The 22679-nt window shown below is 54.8% G+C and overlaps 1 protein-coding gene across 1 annotated transcript in view; it reads left to right on the top strand.

Moving 5' to 3' along the window:
- Positions 1-22679, top strand: part of SHANK3 (SH3 and multiple ankyrin repeat domains 3) — a 100275-nt gene that overhangs the window by 15890 nt on the left and 61706 nt on the right. Inside the window, 3 exon segments of the mRNA XM_071418409.1 lie at positions 1873-2063; positions 15379-15492; positions 19061-19136. Of these exon segments, the coding sequence (XP_071274510.1) occupies positions 1873-2063; positions 15379-15492; positions 19061-19136 (381 nt within the window).

The following is a 22679-nucleotide window of genomic DNA, read 5'->3' as shown; positions in this document are numbered from 1 at the left end:
TGACAGTGGCACAGAGTGGGTGGCAATGGGCACAGGGTGGCGCAGGTGACACCAGGGCGCAGGTTGGCGCAGGTTGGCACAGGTTGGCACAACTCGTGGTGGCACCCAGTGTCACTGTGGGTGGCACTGGGGCACAGGTGGCACAAGTGACAATGGCACCCAGGGATGGCACGAGTGGCACTGGGGCACAGGATGGCACAGGTGACAGTGGGGCACAGGGATGGCATGAGTGGCACTGGGACACGGGTGGCACAGGTGACAGCAGCACAAAGTGTCCCTGTGGGTGGCAGTGGTGGCAGATTGTCACTCTGAGGGCGGCAGTGGGCCACAGGGTGGCACGAGTGGCACTGGGGCACAGGGTGGCACAGGGGACAGTGGCACCCAGGGGTGGCACAGGGGACAGTGGCACCCGGGGTGGCACCGGTGTCGCTGTGCCTGGGCGGGGCTCTGCCCCCTCAGTGCACTCAGGGATCCTCCCGGAGCATTCCCGAGATTCCCACAATTTCCCGCATTCCCGCAATTCCCGCATTCCCGAAATCCCTGGAATTCCCGCAATTCCCGCAGTTGCACCGCAGTAACTTGGGAGGGCGGGGGCAATTATGGAATTGGGGTGAAAAAAGATGGAATTGTGCGGGCAAATACGGAACTGGGAGCACGGGGCAGGGGCACCGCGGGCACCCTGGACCGGGAACGGGAACCGGGGACCCCCAGGCCGGGAACGGGAGCCGGGAATGGGAACCGGGAATGGGAACCGGGGACCCTCCCTCCTGTTCCCGTCCTTCCCTCCATCCCTGTCCCTCCATCCCGCTCCCGTCCCGCTCCCGTCCCGCTCCCTGCTCCCTCCTGCCCGTGTCCCGGAGCCGCTCCCTTTGCTGCCCCCATCCCGATCCCGATCCACACCCGATTCCATTCATGTGATCCCGCTCTCATCCCAGTCTTGTTCCCACACCCGATCCCATTCCCACTCCCACTCCTGTTTCCACTCCCATTCCCAATCCTATTCCCACTCCCATTCCCAATCCTACTCCCACACCCATTCCCATTCCCATTCCCATTCCCATTCCCATTCCCACATCCAATCCCATTCCCATTCCCGCTCCCGCTTCCGCACCGGTTCCCTCCCCGGGGCAGCGCCAGCAGCGGCCGCCAGGGGGCGACTCTGGGCGGGCCCCGCCGGGACGGGGAGCGGGCTCGGGATGAGGAGCGGGCTCGGGATGAGGAGCGGGATCGGGATGAGGAGCGGGATCGGGAGCGGGATCGGTCCCGGGATGGCTGTGGCGCGGTCCCACACCCATTCCCATTCCCGCTCCCATTCCCACACGGGATTGCGGGTGGTGCTCGACAGTCCCGGGATCGGTCCCGGGAGCGGGGTCGGTATCAGGAGCGGGCTCGGGATCCGGGATCGGCATCAGGAACGGGAGCGGCATCTGGATCCAGGAGTGGGATCAAGGAGCGGGATCAGGAGCGGGATCAGGAGCGGGAGCGGGGTCGGGACCGCGCCGGCAGCGGGGGCGGCGGCGGCGGCGGGAGCGGCGGGAGCGGGGGCGGCCGGTCCGGCGGCGTCCCCGCCCGCCGGGGGAGGAGCCGCGGGCTCCGGCCCCACCTGCCCCGGGCCATGGTGCGCCGGAGGGAGCGGAGCGGAGCGCGGGGCGGGCGGCGCCGCTGCGCCATGGAGCCGGCGGTGGCGGGCGGCGGCCGCCCCGCAGCCGGTGCCGCTCCAGCCTCCGCCGCTGCCCGCGCCCGGGCGGCGCCGCCGGGGCCGCGCTGAGCCCCGCGGGGGCCACCCCCGGCCATGGCGCAGCCCGCGGGGCGCGGCGGGGCGAGCCGCGAGCTGCCGGGCATCAGCACCGTAACCTACGTGTTCGTTTACAGCCCCGCCGGCCCCGCCGGGCCCCCCGCCGGCCCCGGCACCGAGCCCGCGCCCCACGCCGCGCCCGCCCCGCTGCGCGGGCCCAAGCGGAAGCTTTACAGCGCCGTGCCCGGCCGCAAGTTCATCGTGGTGAAGAGCTACGCGCCGCAGGGCGATGGCGAGATCCAGCTCAACCGCGGCGAGGCCGTCAAGGGTGAGCGGGGACGCCGGGACGGCGGCGGGGACGCGGGGACAGCGACGCGGACACCGGGACGGCGGCGGCGGGGAGCGGCCGGGGAGGGCGGGAGGAGCGGCGGGTGCTGCCCCCGGTGCTGGATGCGGCAGTGGCGGGGCCGCGGCTGGGATGGATGGGCAGGATGGGAGCGCTCAGGTGCGGCGTGGAGGGATTGGGGCGCCTGCCCACCTGTGGGGCTGCGGCTCTTGGGGTGTCCTGCCCACCTGTGGGGCTGCGGCTCTTGGGGTGTCCTGCCCACCTGTGGGGCTGCGGTGCCCCGGGATCGCTGCGCAGGTGTGGGGCTGCACAACCGTGGGGTCTGCAGGCTGCCTGTGGGGTTGAGGATTTGGGCACGTCCTGCCCACCTGTGGGGCTGCAGGGCTGTGGGGTCTCCAGGCCGGCTGTGGGGTGTCCTGCCCACCTGTGGGGCCGCAGGGCTGTGGGGTCTCCAGGCTGGTTGTGGGGTGTCCTGCCCACCTGTGGGGCCGCAGGGCTGTGGGATCCCCTGCACAGGTGGGGCTGCAGAGCTGTGGGGTCTGTGGGCCGCTTGTGGGGCTGCAGGGCCTCGGGGTGTTCTAGGCAGTTTATGGGGTCTCCAGCTGGTTGGGTTGCAGCTTTGTGGGGTGTCCAACCCACCTATGGGGCTGCAGAACTGCGGGGTCTCCAGTCTGGTTGTGGGGCTGGAGCTTTGTGGGGTGTGCAGCTCACCTGGCTGGTCTCCAGCCCAGTTATGGGGCTACAGCTTTGTGGGGTTTCCAACCCACCTGTGGGGCTGCAGCGCTTTGGGGTCCCCAGTTCAGCTGTGGGGCTGCAGCTCTGCGGGGTCCCCGGGTCGGTTTTGGGGTTGCAGCTTTGTGGGGTGCCCAGCTCAGCTGGGTGGGCCCCAGCCCAATTATGGGGCCACAGCTCTGTGGGGTCTCCCGTCCTATTGTGAGGTTTTGGGGTCCCCAATCCTGGTTTTGGGGTCCCCAATCCTGTTGTGGGGTTCCCAGGTTGGTTTTGGGGCTGCAGCTTTGTGGGGTCCCTTCCTGTGGCTGTGGGGTCCCCAGCCTGGTTTTGGGGTCCCCATCCTGGTTTTGGGGTCCCCAATCCCATTGTGGGGCTCCCAGCCTGGTTTTGGGGCTGCAGCTTTGTGGGGTGTCCAGTCCTGTTGTGTTGTTTTGGGGTCTTCATCCCCGTTCTGGGGTCCCTAATCCTGCTTTGGGGTCCCCTTACCAGTTTTGGGGCCGGAGCTCTGTGGGGTCCCCAATCCTGGTTCTGGGGTCCCCATTCTGGTTTTGGGGTCCCCATTCTGGTTTTGGGGTCCCCTCTTGGTTTTGGGGTCCCCATCCCGGTTTTGGGGCCGCTCTCCCGGCCGGCCCCGCTCCGGCTCCGTTCCCATTCCCGGTTCCATTCCCATTCCCAGCTCCCTTCCCATTCCCGTCCCTCCGGGGCCGTGTCCTTGTCCCCCCCGCGCCCATCCCGGCTCCGCTCCCAAATCCCATTCCCACATCCCGAGTTCCCAACCCCCCTCGCCCATTCCGGCTTCTCCCGGCTCCGCTTCCCGAGCTGCAGCGGGAGCCGGGAAATTCTCATGGATAACGCCAGGGGAAAAAAAAAAATCATGGATAACGGCAGGGGAAAAAAAAAAATTCATGGATAAGGGCAAGGAAATTTTCATGGATAAAACCGGGGGGATCCTCATGGATAATGCCAGGGGGATTTTCCTGGATAACGGCAGCGCTGCCGTGGGGTTGGGCTGGGAATTCTGCTGGAAGCTCGGAATTCCAGCTGCCAGCTTCCCGAGGAAGGGAATTCCCTGCCAGCCGGAGAATTCCAGAGTTTTTCCCCCCCTCCGGAAAGTTTCGGGAGCTTCTCCTCCTCTCCCTCCTCCGCGATTTTTTTGCGGATTCCTGGCACGACGCGGGGCCGGAGCCTCTGGAATGACGGGAGAGGGAGACCGGGAATATTCCCAGCTTGGAATTGCGGCTCCCACATTCCCGCTGCCCTTCCCATGGATTTGTTTTCCCTGCGGAGAGCGGGAGCCGGCTGGGAAGGGGAGGGGGCTGTGCTGAGGAATTCCTGTGGATTCCTTGGAATTCCGTGAGTTTCACGTGGGGTTCCGGCATTCCTGGGACGCAGGTGTGGAATTCCAGGGTCCGGGAAGGATTCCTGGGATGTGAAATGCTTTTCCCGATGTTTTCCCCCCATCCCCCCGCCTCCCTTTTCCCTGTTTTTCCTCGTGCTGCCGTGGAGTGGGTGGTCCTGGAGTCGCTGCCACAAAATCCTTGGGATTCGCTTCTCCATCCCAAAATTCCTGGCGTGTGATCTCCAGGGAAAAACAACCCGTGGGAAGAGGGAGGAGGAGGAGGACGTGGAGTGACCCCTGGGAGCGGGAACCGCTTCCCGCTGGATATTCCCGGAGTTCGGGAGGACGAGGGGCTCAAAACCGATCCCTTCCCTCATGGAATTCCTCCAGGAGAGGCTGATCCGTGGATTTTTTTTTGGGAATCTTGGCAGCTCCGGATACGGCGCTGCTTTGTCATGTTCCATGGATTCGGGACAATCCCTGAGCCCGGGGGTGGCCGGGAATGTCGGGAGAGGCTGGAATGGGAGGAATTCCGGCCGAGGGAGCTCTCCAGGGTTCTGGAATGACGCGGGGGCAGGGATGGTGGCGATTCCTGGGAGCGGGAATGTTGGGAATGGAGCTGGAAGGATGGGAAAAGGTTTGGGAATGGAAAGGATTGCTGGGTGAGGATGGGGAGCTGGAATTTCAGGAAATCCAGCCATGGGAATCCAGCCTGGGAATGCACAGGATCCTGGAATGGTTTGTGGGATGATGGATCTCATCCCTACCCGTGAGATCATTCCCATCCCATTCCAAGGGCAGGGAAATTCCCAGCATCTCAGGCTGCTCCAGCCTTTCCTTGGACACTCCAGGGATGCAGGGGCAGCCCCAGCTGCTCTGGGAATTCCAGCCCAGCCAGGAATTCCTCATTCCCAGGATCCCACCCCAATCTCCCTTTCCCAGTGGGAAGCCATTCCCTGTGTCCCATCCTTCCATTCCTTTCCCACATTTCAGCTCTCCCGGAGCCCCTCCAGGCCCTGGAATGTGCTGGAAGCTCTCCCTGGAGCCTTCCCTTCTCCAGGAGAACATTCCCAATTTTCCCAGCTTTTCCTCCCAGCTCCATCCCTTGAATCCTCCCGGTGCCTCCCCTGGATTTGCTCCAACAGCTCCGTGTCCTTCCCGGGATAATTCCCAATCCCATATTCCCATTTTTCACCACATTTCCCAGGATCAGCTCCTTCCCGTGGCTTCTCCAGGGCTCGGTATTCCTGGGAAGTTTTTCTTTCATCCCAAGGTCAGGAATTTCTCCTGCTGCTCCTGGTTTTCCCTCTGGGAAGGTCGTTTGGGAAAGGTTGGGAAGAGGCCAGGATGCAGCTGGTTCCCAGCTGGAAAATCATCCGAGCCCTCGGGAATGCCATCTGTCCCAAATCCCGCTTTTTCCCAGGTTATATTCCTTCATTTCAGGTCAGGCCGGGATTTTTCCATTGGGATTTTCGGGATTTCAGGTCACCAGGAAAAGTTTTGTGGAATTTTTGGAGCCACCCCACTTTGAACTTCCCCAGGTCCAAATTTCCTGACTGGAACTCCAAGGAAAAATTCTCTCCGGGATATTGGGGGAAACAAAACAAAATCAGGATTTAGGGACGGCTTGGTGGGATGGCCTCAGGATTTTTGGGATTTTGTTGGGAAAGGAGTCGGAATTGTGGCTGCTCCATCCCTGGAGTCGTCCGAGGCCGGTTTGGAGCAACCTGGGAATGTGGGAATTGGAATGGGATGATCCCAAAGATCCTTCCCACCCAAACCATTCCAGAATCCCAGGAATTCTTGGCTCCACCTCCCATCCAAGTGGGGGGATCTTGCTTGGGATTCAAAAATTCCCAACTTTTCCCATGCTTTGCTTTTCCTTCAGCTTCGATTTTTGCCAGGGAAGATCCCTCTTCCCAAATTTCCATATCCACAGGGAATCTGGACAGGACAATTCCCGGGTTTTTTATTCCCTGCCTCCCTGTTTTTAATGGAATTTCTTCCTTATTTGAGGAGACCGAGGATTCCCACGGTGTTCCTTGGTCAGGATCCATTGGAGTCACCCCAGACTTTCTGCAATTCCCAAAAAGGGAGGTTTTCCAAAGGCGTGGATGGAAATCCATTGGAAAATCATGGAAATATCCAGGATGAGGCTGGGTTATTCCAGAAAATTCCCATAAAAATGACGTTCATACCTGGAATCTGGGAGAACGTTGGGAATTCTCATCAGTTATCCCTGGAAAAATCCTTGGTGGTAAGACAGGGAGATCCCATCAAAAACTCGGATTTTTGGGAGAGAATTCCCACAATTCCTGCTTTTTTCTCTCTGTTTTTTGGGACATAATTTCACATTTCCTACTTTTTTTCCATCTGTTTTTTGGGACAGAATTCCCACAATTCCTGCTTTTTTTCCCACCAGTATCCGAAGCCTGGGCTGGGATTTGTGGGCTCAGCTCTGGAGCTGGATCCAAATCCATGAAAATTCCTTTGGGATTGATCGGCACGGGAGTTCCCAAGGTTTTACTCTGATTTCCAGGTTGATCCCGATGGATTTTCCCTAGATCTTTGTTTTGCATGGATCTTTTCCTTTGGAAAAAAAGGAGAGCGGAACCTCTGGAATGGGATCGATTTCCCCACTTGGATGAGCTGGAAAACTCTGCCTTGGCACCAAAACCCTTCCCTGAGTTCATTCCCAAAGCTGGAATTCTGGGAATTCCAGATTTAAAAAAAGGATTTTTCCTGGAATTCTCGGGAAGAGCCTCCGTTATAAATCCAATTCTCCAGGCCGAGGCTTTTCAGATCCCTGGGATGATTTCATGGATCTTTTTGGGGAATCAGATTTTTGGGATCAGTGGCTGGAGCGGGAAATGCTCCTGGTGGGAAAAAAATCTTTGGACACAGAAATCTTAAATTTAGTGGGGAAATTCCCGGAATTTTCCAAAAGAAACAAAATTCCCTCTCTTTAACGTTTTAAGGAATAATGTTAAGGATTCATTTTGGTGTTCCTGTGTTTCCTGGAGCTCTTCCTGGATTTGAATTCCAGAATTTAGTCCTGGAATGTTGCTTTTCTCCATCCTCTGGAAAAGTCTCCTTGTGCTTCCCCCTTCCCATGGGAATTCCATTGGGGATCCCTAAATTATGGGATATTCCTAGAAAAACCAGGGTAGCACCTCAAGAATGGAAATCCCATTGGTTTTTTGGGAATAATTTCAGGATTTTCCTGGGAATTCCAGATGGATTTGCTCCCTCCTTGGCTCCAGACCATCCCGGGAATTGTTATTCCCACCTGGAATTCCAACCCATAAACGAGGGGCTCCAAGTGACCCCAAATTCCCAGCTGGAATTTGGGAAGTGCCTTGGTTTTCCGTGGAATTGAAGAAACCCGGGAGATATTCCCGTCGGGAATATTCCGTCGCGCGCTGAGCTGGCGGCCGGCCCCGATTCCCATCCCAAAATTAGAAAATTCCTCATTAATTCCACTCCGCATCCCGGTGACCTCGGAGCTGTCCCAGTTTTCCAGCGTGACCCAAAATAGGCGGGAAAATTCCAGAGGGAATTGAGTTCCCCCGGGAATGGAAACGACGGAATGTTCCGGGCTGGGAAAAGCCGGGAATTCGGGGAGGTGGGAAGAGCGGCCGTGGCGCCGTTGGGTTTTCCTGGATCGGCTTCCCCGGGATCCTGGCCGGAATCTCGGCCCTGTTTGGGATCCTGGGTTCAAGGGGGGGGTTGGGGTTGGATTTGGGGTTCGACCAAATCCGGGGTTGGAGGGGGTGTCCATGGCCTGCTCTGGAATTCCAGCCGGATTTGGGATCTTTTTGGGGATTGGAGGGCTTGTCTGTGGTCTGACCTGGGATTCCAAGGAAATTTGGGAGGGTTTTTTGGGATTTTGGGATTGTCCATGGTCTAACCGGGGTGTCCAACCTGATTTGGGGTTTTTTTGGGATTGGAGGGGTTCTCCATGGTCCAGCCTGGAATTCCAAGGAAATTTGGGGCCTTTTTTGGGATTGGATGCGCATCCATGGTCTCGGCCTGGGTGTCCCACCCCATTTGGGATCCAGGTTTGGGTTTTCCGGGGCTCTCCGTGCTCTGACCTGGAATTCCACCCAGGTTTGGAGTCTTGGGTTGGGATTGGAGGATGTGCCCATGGTCCGACCTGGAATTCCAACCAAACCTGGGATCTTGTGTTGGGATTTATTTTGTTGGGAGCTGCCTGTGCTCCTGACCTGGAATTCCACCAAAATTTGTGATCTTGCGTTGGGATTTAGGGATTTTCCATGGTCCTGACCTGGAATTCCGACCAGATTTGGGATCTTTGGTTGGGTTTTTTGGGATTTTCCATGTTCTGACCTGGCTGAGGAGTCCACACTTCCCTGGATGACATTCCAGGCCATAATTCCAGGGATTTAGCTGGAGACCATTCCCACGTTTCATTTCCACGTTTTTCTGCTTGTGCCTCTGCACATTTTCCATGGGGTTTTTTTCTCTCTTTTCCATGTTTTTTTTTCTATTTTCCATGGGTTTTTTTTCTCTTTTCCATTCCCATCCATGCTCCAGACCAGCAGCTCCGTGAAGTAGGTAACTATGGAATTTTTCCTTGGGATTTTTTTTCCCCTTCCCAGCTTTATCCTTTTTCCCACATTTTTTCCTCGCTGTGGCCTCCAAGTGTGGGGAGTTTTCCAGGATTTTTGGAGCTCGGCTTTTCCCGGTTTTCCCTCCACTCCTGCTGTTTATTCCAGATGGGATCGGGGGGGGGGGGGGGGGCAGAGGGATCTTCCTCTCCCATCCCGGTTTTCCTGCACTTCCCAAAGTTTCCCTATCCTCGTCTGTCCTGAAATTCCCAGAAAACCCAAACTGGGAGTCGCCTTCTGGGAATATTCTGGAATGGGAGCTGTGGGGGAGGAACTGGTGGGGAGAATTTGTGGATTGGGAATTCTGAAGGAGGAATTCCATGGGGATTCCTGCTGCTCAGGGATTTGGGATGTTGGGGCACAATTCCCGGTGCTCTCGAAACGGCTTTGGAATTTCCGACGCCAGGAAAATCCAGCCCCTCCTGGCGATCCTGGAAATCCGATCCCGGATCCAGGGATGGGGGGATTGGAAAGCATCCGATGGGGGCTGGAGCTGGTCCCAAAAAAATTCCCTTGGACATCCCAAGGTTTCCATGTGCTCCCGTCACTCCTCTGCTGCCGAATCCATGGAAAACCCCGTGGAAAACGCTCATTCCCTGCTGTTTGCTGCTGGCTCCAGGTGGATTCCCATTCCCAGGAAAATCCCATCCAACTGGAGTTGGGATCAGCTGGATCTAAACCTGGGAGCTGCTGTTCCCATCAGGAAAATGGAATTTTTTTCCTCCAATTCACATGGATTAAGCCCAGGAATGCCATTGGAGTTGGGAATTCCAGGTGCCACAGAATTCCTAAGGGAACGGGGGATGGGAAAGCAGGGAATGGCCTCAGGCTGGGCCAAGGGAGGCTCAGTTTGGATTTTTGGGAATTTTTCCATGGGAAGGGGGGTCAGGCCTTGCCCAGGGAGGTTTGGAGTCACCATTCCTGGAGGAATTCCAAGGAATTCCTGGATGTTGAGCTGGGGATAAGGTGGGATTTGATAACCCAGGAGGGCTTTTCCAAGGTCGGGAATTCCAGGATTTCAGGGTTTAATCCTGGATTTTTCCAAGGGCCAGGAAGTGCCGTGTCATGCTCTGCTCCAACTGCAGAGGCTGCTCAGAAATCCTGGAATTTCCATGGGAAAATGAAACCTCCAGGAGCAAACGTCCACAGGTTTTTAAGGAAAAGGTGACGTCATCATCCTCTTCCCTGTTTTCCACCAGGATCCACTTGGAGCTGCCAATTCCAAGTGGGATCCATAACGTTTTCCTGGAATTCAGATTAATCCACGGAAATCAGAACTATCCCAAATGATCCAGTGGGAATCCAGTGTTGGCATTCCCATAGAAAAGCTTGGAGAAGGAATTTTTCCATCTCCCGGTGCATGAAAATGAAAAATAAGGAAAAATCCAGGAATATTCCCTGGGAAACTGGGGGTTTTCCAGGAGTTTTGGGGAATGTGGATCCAGGTTTTCAGTGAGTTTTTAGGCATGTGGATCCAGGTTTTCCATGGTTTTGAGGGGATGTGTCCAGGTTTTCCACTTTTTTTAGGGATGTGGATCCAGGTTTTCCAGGATTTTTGAGGGATGTAGATCCAGGTTTTTCCATGGGTTTTTAGGGATGTGGATCCAGGTTTTCCATGGGTTTTTGGGATGGTTCTGCCCTTTGTGCCACATTCCAAGCGGGATGGACCCATCCCAATCCCTGACATTTCCAGGGCTCTCCTGCCGGATTCTCTGGGAATTCTGGCCAGGATCCAGCATTCCCAGGGCTTCCCATGGAGCTCCTTATCCTGCCAGGAGCTGCTCTTGGGGTAGGAATTCCAGGAATTCCTTCTCTAAGGACACTGAGGACTCTGTCTCCCTGGGATTTTTCAGGATGGGGAATTCCCAAATCCCGCTGTTTTCCAGCTGGGAATTCCACCAGGGAGTGATCCCAAATTATTTCTGAATCCCTGCTTACAGGGCTGATCCCAGTTTTTTCCTGGAGTTTGGGTGGGAATTAAGAAAATCCCCCCAGACTCGAATAACACCCAAGACGTTTCCCAAGCCGGATTATCCAAGGAATTTCCGCCTCTGGAATGGCGCTAATCCCTCAAACATATCCCGGCTTTTCAGTGGGAAGAGGATTCCTGTGGGTTCCAAAGGGATTCCCTGAACTCCCGGGGCTCCTCCTCCTCCTCTTCCTGGGAAAAGCTCGGAGCAGCCTGGCAGCCGGGTTTCCTTGGATCCCTGACTCCTTTCCCATCCATGTTTTCCGTGGGCACGGGTGTGAGACGGCTCCGGCTGCTCTTCCCTCCTCTCCGGAGCTCGGGAATGCTGAGCCAGGAAAGCTCCTGGAAAAGCCTGGGAAACATCTGAGGAATAAACACTGGGAGAAGGAGCTGGAGCCAGGCTGGGAAAATTTGGGAATGGGGAGGATCCAGGGAGAGCTTCCAGCACATTCCAGGGGCTCCAGGAGAGCTGCAGAGGGGCTGGGGCCAAGGCCTGCAGGGACAGCACCCAGGGAATGGCTCCCAGTGCCAGAGGGCAGCCAGGGATGGGATCTTGGCAATGAGGAATTCCTGGCTGGGCTGGAATTGCCAGAGCAGCTGGGGCTGCCCCTGCATCCCTGGCAGTGCCCAAGGCCAGGCTGGACACTGGGGCTGGAGCAGCCTGGGACAGTGGGAATTTCCCTGCCCTTGGAATTCGATGGGATTTCTGCCCCATTCCCACCCAAACCATTCCAGGATCCCTTTCCCAGGGGCAGTCCCAGGAATCCCGCTGCTTCTCCCACATTTTGGCTCTTTCCTGGCTTGGGGCAGGGATTGGAGGACATTCTGTGCTCCAGCATTCCCGAGGCTCGGGAATTTCTGTTTCCAGCTGGAAATGGGCTTTTCCCTGGATTTCCTGCTGGGATTGGCGCCTCATTCCCGCTTTTCCCTCCTGGACCCCTCAGCCCCTCAGAATTCCCTGGATTTGCTGGTCCAGATCCAGCAATGCCAGGATCCCGCTGCTCTCCCAGTGCCGGGAGATTGCAGGAAAAGGGAATTTCTCCCTGGTTTTCCTATGGAATGTGCTCAGTCTTTTTTTTTGTTTTGTTTTCCCTCCTTTTGTTCCCCGGATGATCCCATTGTCATTCCTGGGTTATGGAAAAGTGGGAATAGCAGGAAAAGGAACATTCCAGCACAATCCCTCCTGGCTTTGATCCTTTTGGATCCTTTCCAGCTCCAGCCATTCCAGGATTTTCTGACCTCTGGCCTTTGCCGGGTGGGATTTGAGGGATATCCATGCTTGGGAATTTCCTGGGAATCTGCTGAATCCAGGTGCCTTTGGATCTCCCCGATCCCCCCGGGATCCTCCCTGTATTCCCAACGTCCTGGAACTGGCTCCCTGAGGAATCCGGGATCCATGGGATTCGGGAACAGCTTTCCCTATCCCGTGGCTTTGCCAGGAGCTGGAATTCCCTGGATCCCGGGGGATCTGGATGGGATTGATCCCAGGTTTTGGGAATGGGGCCCTTGTAAATATTCCAAATATTCCCGCCTTTTATCTTTAAGGGCCATTCCAGGGCCACTTTCCCTTGGGAATTCTGCTCCTGTGGCTCCCACCCCACTGGAGCTGCCAGGAATTCCTTGGATAAAGGAAAAGTGCTGGGTATGCCAGACTGGGAATTTGGGAAAGATGAATTGTGACCGGATTCATCCCAGTTTTCCAGGCGGGATCAGCTCTGGGAAGGTTTGACTGGGAATTCTGGGGGGGGGGCTGGGAAATCCTGGAATTCCAGCCCATAGAAAACCCCGATATTCCCACTGTGGGAATCTCTGTGTGTGGGGGATCCAGGTCCTCAGGAATAGGGAAGGAAAATGGGAATGAGAAAGGGAGAGGAAATCCTGGATCACAAGAAGGATCTGAAACCTTTGGATCAGCAAATCCCATTCCCAAGCTCCTTCCTGCCCCCCAGTCCCGAAATTCTGCTGAGGCTGAAAATTCCTCAGGAACATTTTCCCGGCTCCATCCGTTCCCTCCCTTTCCCGTTCCCTTTGATTGCCGCTATTTTTTCCAAGGAATGCTTGATTAGAGCCGGAAGGACGGGATAATGACGGGAATCAAAGCCGGATCTGTTCCCAAATCAGCTCCGCAGCTGGAGCCGGCGGAGCAGGAACGGCCCCAGGGATGATTCCCGGATCCATCCAGAACCATTCCCAGTGCTGATTCCCGGATCCACCCGGAGCAGGAACAGCTCCCGGTGCTGATTCCCGGATCCATCCGGAGCTGTTCTGGTTTCCGGTGCTGATTCCCAGTGCTGATTCCCGGATCCATCGGATCCATCCGGGGCCATTCCCGGTGCTGATTCCCCAATTCATTTAGGGCCATTCCAGCTCTCAGTGCTGATTCCCAGTTCTGATTCCCAGATCCATCGGATCCATCCAGAGCCATTCCTCGTGCTGATTCCCAGATCCATCTGGATCTATTTCCAGTGCTGATTCCCAGATGCATCGGATCCATCCGGAGCCATTCCAGTGGCTGATTCCTGGATCCATCTGGATCCATCCAGAGCCATTTCCAGTGCTGATTCCCAGATCCATTGGATCCATCTGGATCAATTCTTGGTGCTGATTCCCAGATCCATCCAGGGCCATTCCGGCTCCTGGTGCTGATTCCCGGATCCATTGGATCCATCCAGATCCATTCCCAGTGCTGATTCCCAGATCCATCGGATCCATTCCCAACCCTCATTCCAAACACAGAACTCAGATTTCCTGCGGAAATCCCTGCTGGAATTCCAGGCTGGTCCAGGGCCTGCGGGATGGGAATGGGGAGCGTTGGAAGAGAGGAGCGAAAATTGGGAATGGCTGCGGGAGGGAAGAAGAATCCAGGGAATGAAGGATGGGAAAAGAGGGAGCGGCCTGGAGGGGAGATTCTGGTTGGATTTTAGGAATATTTTTCCATGGAAAAGGGGGTCAGGCTTTGGAAGGGGCTGCCCAGGGAGATTTGGATCCCAAAATTCCTTCCTGGGAGGCCAGAATTCCAAAGGGCTCCAAGGCAGGAATTTTCCAGGGGTAACTGTTGGGAGCAGAGCAGTGGGAATTGAGCGAAATCCAAGATTTGGGATCATTCCAAGGCCTGACAGCACCAGAACCTTTGGAGAGATGGAGAATTTGCATCCCAAAAAAAAAACCCTGGAGGAGCCTGAAAGGATTTTGCTGTTTGGCTTTTCCTTGGATTTGTTTTTCCTTGGATGCCTCCAGGCAGGGTTTAATTCCTGGATCCTTCTGGGAATTCTTTGGGATGGATGGAGCAGGGCTGGATTTCTGGATGCCTGAAGAAATTTGGGATTAGCTCCGATGAATGCGCGGGAATTGGGGCTGGGATAAAGCTGGGAAGGGTCAGGAGAAACGCGAGAATGGGGCAGCAAATCCCGCAGGAATTCCAGGGGTTTTTTCTTTTTACGAAATCCTGGGATGGTTTGGTGGGAAGGGACCTTAAATCCCATTCCAAGGGCAGGGAAATTCCCACCATCCCAGGCTGCTCCAGTGGATTCCCTTCTCCAGGGGAACATTCCCAGCTCTCCCAGCCTGGCTCCAGCTCCTGGATCCCTGGAAGTATCCAAGGCTTGGAGCCCCCTGGGATCATGGGAGCTTTCCCTGCCCTTGGAACGAGGTGGGATTTGAGGTCCCTTCGCACCCAAACCATTCCAGAATTCCATAAAATCAGCAGAAGTTTGGGATCCACCCAACTTCAGCCTTTGGATCGGGATCTGCTCCAAGGAAAGAGCCCCAGGAAAAGAGGGAGCGGCCTCAGCCTGGGCCAGGGGAGGGCCAGGTTGGATTTTTGAGATCATTTTTCATGGAAAGGGCTCAGGCCTTGGCAGGGGCTGCCCAGGGAGGTTTGGAATCCCCATCCCTGGAGGTGTCCAAGGAATTCCTGGAGGTGGCACTCGGGGCTCTGGGATCAGTTTGGACTCAGTGATCCAGGAGGGCTTTTCCAGCCTCTGGAATTCTGGGATGTGGACACTCCTGAGAGAATTCACACCTGGGGAACACCAGGAATGAGCTGCTGGGATCTGGGGATCCAGAGTGGCACAATTCGGGAATTCGGACATCCAGAGTGGGAAAATTCAGGGATCCAGACTGAGAAAATTTGGAATTAAGGCATTTAGAGTGGGACTCTTTGGGAATTTTAGCATCCAGAGAGGGAAAATTTGGTCCTTTGGGTGTCCAGGGTGGGACAATTTGGGAATTTGGGTGTCCGGAGTGTGAAAGATCAGGATTTGGGTATCCAGAATTGGAAAATTTGGGATTTGGTCATGAGTGGGACGGTTTGGTAATTTGGGGATCCAGAGTGGGAAAAGTTGGGAATGTGGCATCCAGAGCGAGGAAAATCAGGACTTTGGGAATGTATGCGCCTGGAGTGGGAAAATTCAGGGATTCAGTGGGAAAATTATGGGAATTTTGGCATCCAGAGTGGGAAAACCCAGCAATTCCAGATTTTCCCGAAGGAACTAAACCCACAGAAAGCTCCACACTCCTCAGATTCCCTCCGGCTTCGCCTCCCGGATTCCCGCGGTGCCTCCTCCATCCCGAGCCCCCCCTTTTCCCGGGATTCCCCCCCTGACTCCCGATCCCTGTTTTCCGCAGTGCTGAGCATCGGCGAGGGCGGATTCTGGGAAGGCTCCGTGAAGGGCAGGAGCGGCTGGTTCCCGGCGGAATGCGTGGAGGAGGTGCAGATGCGCCAGTACGACTCCAGGCAAGGTCGGTGTCTCCCGGAATTCCCGATTTGTGTCCCGAGGGATCTGCTCTGGCCACGGATCCACCGTCAGGGAATGGAAGGGCTGGGGTTGGTCGGGACGGGAGCAGGCGGAAAACTGGGAAAATCTGGCCTGGTCAGTTGGAGAAGGTCGGGGTGTCCCGGAATTCCAGACACAATTCCCGATGGAATCAGCAGAGCGCTCCTTCGGTGAGGTGCGGGGGGAAGGGGAATTGTGGGAGCTGTATCCCAAGGGATGAATTCCAATCACGGATCCATCATCAGGGAATGGAGAGGTTGGGATTGGTTGGGATGGGAGCAGATGGAAAACTGGGAAAATTTTGGATTGCGTAGCTGGAGGTCATTGTCCTGGAATTCTGGCCGGAATTCCCAATGGAATCAGCAGAGCGCTCCTTCATAGCGGGGAGGGGAGAGGAATTGTGGGATTCGTATCCCAAGGGATGAATTCCAATCATGGATTCACCATCAGGGAATGCAGAGTTTGGGATGATGGAGGGGTGGGAGCAGAAGAAAAACCTGGGAAAATTGGGATTGGTCAGCCTGGAAAAGAGGAAAAATCCAGGATGATCCAACTGTGGCATCCAGAGCCTGAAGTGGCCGTGGAAAAGAGGAAAATATCAGGGAATATCAGGAATATTTCTAAGGGGTGGAGGGACAGGAGGCAGGGAATGGTTCCAAATTCCAGGGAATTGTGGGAATTGTATCCCGAGGGATGAGTTCCAATCATGGACTCCTCTTCAGGATCTTCTGCAGGGAATGGAGAGTTTGGGATTGGTTGGGATAGGAGCAGAGGAAAAGCTGGGAAAACTGGGATTGTCCTGCCTGGAAAAGAGGAAGATCCAGGATGATCCACAGAATCGGCTGGAACTGCCCCAGCTCTGATGGGAATTCCGGAATTCCAAAGGAATTCCTGTTCTGCTGAGGAGGAATTTTCCATGCCTGGAAAAAGGAGGATCCGGGGGGGTTTTATCCCTTTTCCCAACTTCCTGCCAGGATCCGAGGCAGGATTGGGATCTGCTCCCAGGGAAAAGGGATAGGAAAAGAGGGAATTGCCTCAGGCTGGGCCAGGGGAAGTTGGGATTGGATTTTTGGGAATTTCCCCATGGAAAGAGGGGTCAGGCCTTGGCAGGGGCTGCCCAGAGAGGTTTGGAGTGCCCATCCCTGGAGGTCTCCAAGGAATTCCTGGAATTCCACTGGGATTGGGCCGAGTTTAGACTATGTGTCCTTGGAATTCTTTCCCAACCTCTGGAATTCTGGGATTCCACAATTCCCTGCCTGGGTCCAAAATAAATGAAGGAAAAATCCCATTCCCCAAGAATTCAAGGATCAGGAATCTTCCCTTGAAATGGAATTCATCAAACTCCAAACTCTCAGTGGAACCAGAATTCCAGACAGGAGGAAAAGGGATCTCCCCACATTCCGAAGGGGATTTTTTTCCCAACTTATTTGCGACCCGGGATTGATTCCCGGGAAAAAAAAAAAAGAGGATGAGGCATTCCTGGTTGGTTTTCCAGCTTTTTCCCAGCATTCCCTGCTCCCAGATTCCCGCTGGAAGGGCATCCTATGGAATTCCATCCCACCCATATCCCATGGATCCCATCCCATCCCTTCTCCAATCACTGAGTCCTTCCCGATGATTTTCCAGCTGTCCATGATCCCAGAAAAAACCAGGCTCATCCTTTCCCACTGATTTAATCAGGATGCCGAAATCCGGGCTTTTCCCAAATTTCTGCACCCTCCCTCCCTGGGCAGATCCAAGCACATCCCAGATTTATTCTGGGCCTGAATTGCCAAGGGTTTTGGTCATGGATTCGAGGAATGTTTAGGTTGGGAAGGGCTTTAAAGCCCATCCTGATCCCATTCCCTGTGGAAACCTTCCCCTATCCCAGATCCCATCCCGTCCCATGGATCTCATTCAATCCCATCCCATGGATCCCATATATCCCATCCATCCCATGGATCCTGTCCCATGGATCTCATTCCATCCCATGGATCCCATTCCATCCCATTCCATGGATCCCATCCCATGGATCCCATAAATCCCATCCATCCCATAGATCCCATCCCATGGATCCCATCCATCCCATGGATCCCATAGATCCCATCTCCTGGATCCCATCCCGGTCTCCTCGGGCTCATTCCCATTAATTTCAGCCGCTCCGTGTCCCTGCGGATCCCGGCTGCTCCCGGATCCATCCATCAGCTCCGGAGGCTCCGTGACGGCTCCATTAAAAGCGCGGCTATTTTTGGGAGCCGGGAAGGGAGCGGAGCCGCTGGGCCGTGGACAGCCCATAAATCCCGGCTTTTCCTCGGGAATGGGATCCGGGAGGGGCTGGGGATCAGGGAGAATGTCCGGAGGGATGAGGAGAAGGGATGAGGGGGATCGGGAATTCCGAAGGATGAGGGAATTCCTGAATTCCTGGTGGGATGGGAGGTGCCGGGAAAGGCCAGGGCTGGATGGATCAGCTCGTGGAGCTGTCGGGATCTGCTGGGAATTCGAAGTCTGGAAATTCAGGATCTGCTGGGAATTTCCTTTCCTTTCCTTTCCTTTCCTTTCCTTTCCTTTCCTTTCCTTTCCTTTCCTTTCCTTTCCTTTCCTTTCCTTTCCTTTCCCCTTTCCCCTTTCCCCTTTCCCCTTTCCCCTTTCCCCTTTCCCCTTTCCCCTTTCCCCTTTCCCCTTTCCCCTTTCCCCTTTCCCCTTTCCCCTTTCCCCTTTCCCCTTTCCCCTTTCCCCTTTCCCCTTTCCTTTCCCCTTTCCTTTCCCCTTCCCTTCCCTTCCCTTCCCTCGGGATTCATTCCTGGATCGGCTCCACAGCTGCTCCCTGCTGCCGTCTCCTGGTGCCGAGCGGGAGCTTCCCGAGTTTTTCCTTCTCCTTGGAATTTCCCTCTGGGCTCAGAGACCCCTCAGACCCGTGAGGATTTTCCCATCCTGATCCAAGCAGAGAATTCCCTGCTTTAATTCCTTGTGCTGCCGTTACCTGGGAGCTTCCCAGGCTTCTTCATTTCCTTGGAATTTCCCCCTGGAATCAGGAGGCCCTTGGAGCGGTGAAGATTTCCCCAGGCTAATCCAGGGAAAAGGGCTGGAAAACTCCAGAGGGATCATTCCCATTTCTTCCCATCCATTCCCAGGTGGGAAAAGCATGGAAGCAGGGCGGGAATGTGGCAGCTCCCTTGGGATTCTCTCCCTCATTCCCAGTTTTCCTCAGAATTCCGGCATTCCCAGAGATCTGGTGACCTCCAGGACAGCACAGAATTCCTAGCTTTTCCCATCCATTCCAACACTGGAAAAGGAAGGAAGAGGGGCAGGAATGTGGGATTTGGGGTTTCCATAGGGTTGAGTCTCCTCTGTCATTCCACCAGGGAATTTTGCTGGAATTTCCCCCTGGATGATTTCCAGGAACGGCTCCAACATTCCCAGGAATTCCTCGGCCACACGTGGGCCTCTCATCCACGGAGAAATTCCTGCCTGGAATGGAATTCCTGGGCTTTGTGGATCCATTGGGGAGGGCGGGAAAAGCCGGGAATAATTTGGGATGTGGATTTTTCCCACAGAAACCAGGGAAGACCGGACCAAGCGGCTTTTCCGGCACTACACCGTCGGGTCCTACGACAACTTCACCTCCCACAGGTAAGGAGCCGCTCCCGGGAATTCCGGGAATCCCAGGAATTCCCGTTTCCATGGAAAAAACCCCGCCCTTTTCCTCACGGAGGTTTGGAATTCCACGGGAAGGGGATTTTTCCAGGAGTTTTGGGCGGTGGGAGGAATTCCAGAGGCGGGGAGGTCCCTGGGCAGGATCCAAGGTTTTGGGGAATTCTGGGAATGTGCTCATATTCCAACGGATGATCCAACATTCTGGAAAAGTTTGGGAATGTGCTCCCATTCCCAGCTCCTGTTCCAGGGAAGGATCCAAGGTTCCGGAGAAGTTTGGGAATGGGCTCCCATTCTGGGCTCATGTTCTAATGGAGAATCCAAAGTTCTGGAGAATTCTGGGAACGTTTCCCATTCCTACCTCCTATCCCAGTGGAGAATCCAACATTCCAGAGAAGTTTGGGAATGTTTCCCTTTCCCAGCTCATTTCCCAATGGATGATCCGAGGTTCTGGAGAAGTTTGGGAATGTGCTCCCATCCCTGCCTCGTTTCCCAGTGGAAAATCCAACATCCCGGAAAAGTCCGGGAGTGTTGTGCCGTTCCAGGCTCCTGTCCCGTTGGAGAATCCAAAGTCTGGGAATGCTTCCCCATTCCTGGCTCATGTCCCAGTGGAGAATCCAAAGTCCCGGAAAAATTTGGGAATGTTTCACATTCCCAGCTCACATTCCAGGATCCAATGTTCTGGAAAATTCTGGGAATGTTTCCCATTCCTGACACATCCCAGTGGATGATCCAAGGTTGTGGAGAAGTTTGGGAATGTGAAACATTCCCAGCTCGTGTCCCATGGGAGGATCCAAGGTTCCAGAAAAGTTTGGGAATGTGCTCCCCTTCCTGGCTCCCGTCCCGTATGGAGAATCCAAAGTTTGGGAATGTGATGCCATTCCAGGCTCCTGTCCCAGGGGGGAATCCAACATCCTGGAAAAGTCTGGGAGTGTTTCCCATTCTTGTCTCCAGTCCCAGTGGAGAATCCAAGGTTCCAGAAGAGTTTGGGAATGTGAGCACGTTCCCAGGTGGGACAGCAGGGGGACATTCCTGGACTGCGGCTTCTCCTGGTGGATTTGGGATCGGGAATAGGAAGGGTTGGATTTGGGGATGTCCCCGAGCTCTGGAATTCCCAGAGGGATGAGCGGCTGCTTCCTCTGGAATGGGGACGTTTTCCCTTTTTCCAGGGAAGTTTCAGAATTCCCAAATCCATCGGAGCCAGAGGAGGGGTTTTTCCTCCTTGGAAGCCACGGAATTGTGCAGAACCGTGGAATTCTGGGAATCTTGGAGCTCATCCACAACATTTTCCTGCTTTTTTTGAGCTCCTTATCCCAAATTTTGCTTCCGGGAGCATTCCCGACTCCGAGGAATTTGTGGGATTTGGGTGGATCCTTAAAATTCCCAGGATTTGCTGCTCTGGGGCTGTTCCTGGAAAAAATCAGGAAAGAGGAAAAAATGAGGGAAAAATGGAGGGAAGCTCTGAAAAATCCCTGCTGGGATCATGGGAAGAGCGGGAAAAAGTGGGAACTCATGGATGAGGTGAAATTCCATTGGTTCAGAGGAAGAAAGGACAGGATTGAATCCATGGGAATCCCAGACAAAGGAATTTTCCTTCGGGAATCACATCCTGGGGAAACAGCAGGAGGAGCTCTTGGGCCAGGAGTTGGAATTCCTGGGAATTTTTCACTGGGAAAAGATTCCCGGGAATTCCAATGGAGGAGTGGGGCAGGAAGGGGAATTCAAGGCGCCGTATCCAGCATGGAAAAAAGCTTGGGAAGACCCCCAGAATTCCACCAATTCCTTGGAGCTGGGAATGCTCAGGGCCAACTAAATTTGGGATAAGGAGCTCAAAAAAGCAGGAAAATGTTGCGGATGAGCTCCAAGATTCCCGGAATTCCATGGATCCGCAGCATTCCTTGGCCCAAGGCAAATTTAAGACGAATTTAAGGAACGGGATCCGGAAAAAACCTTGGGAAAAGCCTGGAGTGGGGTTGGATCCACAGGGAGGGCTTGGATTGGTCCCGCTCCAGGAAATCCCTTGGGAATTGTTTGAATTCCAGGAAGAAGCTCCCAGAGAAAATCTGGGGGGTTTGGGGAATTGTTGGGAAAGGGAAAAATCCCAAAATTCTGGATTGCGGATTCTGTGGGACATGGAATGGTTGGGAATGATGGAATTGTGGGATCATGGAATGCTTTGGAATGATGGGACATCCCCAGGAATTTCGGGGTAAATCCGGATTGGAGATGGAAAAAGCCTCCCGGGATGGGATTCCCAGCATTCCCAGATTTCCTTTGGATTCAGGAATCCCTCCAAGGAGGAGCAGGGGCCGCTCCAGAGCCGGGATGTTATGGATGCTTCCAACGTTCTGGTCATTCCCAAAATCTGGGAATGCGAATTACGGGACAGAAAAATTTACCCGGAGGAGACGAATCTGAGCTCGGCTTTATCCGGGAGAGAAATCCCGGTGGGAATTGCCCTCGGAATTAAAGGCGGGGATTAAAGAGGCTCCAAATTAATTTGAGTATTAAAGCTGGGAGCAGCTGGGAAGGGGAAAAATCGGGAGCAGGAGCCAATCCCGGATTTGTGTCAGGGATTAGGGAGAGGGACTTCACCAGAAAACAGGGAAAACGTGGAAAACGTGAAAAACACGGAGGGGGGAAAAGGGGATTTCTCGACCCTGGAATGCTGAGGCTGGAAAAATGCGTGGAGACAGAAAATTGTGGAATGAGGGCGGTTGGAATGATGGGATTATGGAATAATGGAGGTTGGGATTAGGGAATTACAGAATAATTTTCCTGGAGCTGGGAAATCTGGGAATTCCTTCCCGTGTTTCCGAGAATGGGAATTCTACAGGGAAAGGGAGCTGAGCTTCCACTGAGAAAAGTTTTCCTTGGATTTCCCTGTAATTCCTGAGATTTCCATGGCGTTGTTGCCTCTTCTCCCATCCCTCTGGAAATCTGGGAATTCCTTCCCGTGTTTCCCAAAGCTGGAATTCCCCCATCCAAAGGGGCTGAGTTTTCATTGGAATTCCACCTGGAATGGGACCCGGAATGGGATCGGGAATGGGATCTGGAATTCTCCCTGTCCCTGTGGAACACCGGGAATTAAAGGTGGGCTTTGGATCAGGCAAAACGATGGAAAACCCATGGAAAAGGCTTGGAAAAGGAATTCCTGGAGAATCCACCGCCATTCCATCCTTTGGTGCCCAAGGCTGAGCAGAAAACCTGGAATTGGATCAGGAATGGGACCTGGAAGGGGACCCGGAATGGGACCTGGAATTTTCCCTGTCCCTGTGGAACGCTGGGAGTTAAAGGACAGGTTTGGATCAGGCAAAACTATGGAAACCATGTGGAAAAAGATTGGGAAAAGGTTTGGAACAGGAATTCCAGGAGAGGCCAGAACCATCCCAATCCCGCCCTTTGGTGCCTGAGGCCGAGTGGAAAACCTGGAATGAGACCCGGAATGGGATTGGGAATGGGACCGGGAATGGGATTGGGAATGGGAGCTGGAATTTTCCCTGTCCCTGTGGAATGCTGGGA

The sequence above is a fragment of the Agelaius tricolor genome, unplaced genomic scaffold (assembly GCF_023055355.1).
Source record: "Agelaius tricolor isolate 1412-34295 unplaced genomic scaffold, bAgeTri1.0.p SCAF_86, whole genome shotgun sequence".
Classification (NCBI taxonomy): Eukaryota; Metazoa; Chordata; class Aves; order Passeriformes; family Icteridae; genus Agelaius; species Agelaius tricolor.
The sequence above is the reverse complement of the archived record's forward strand: the minus strand, read 5'-3'. Positions and strand labels throughout refer to the sequence as shown.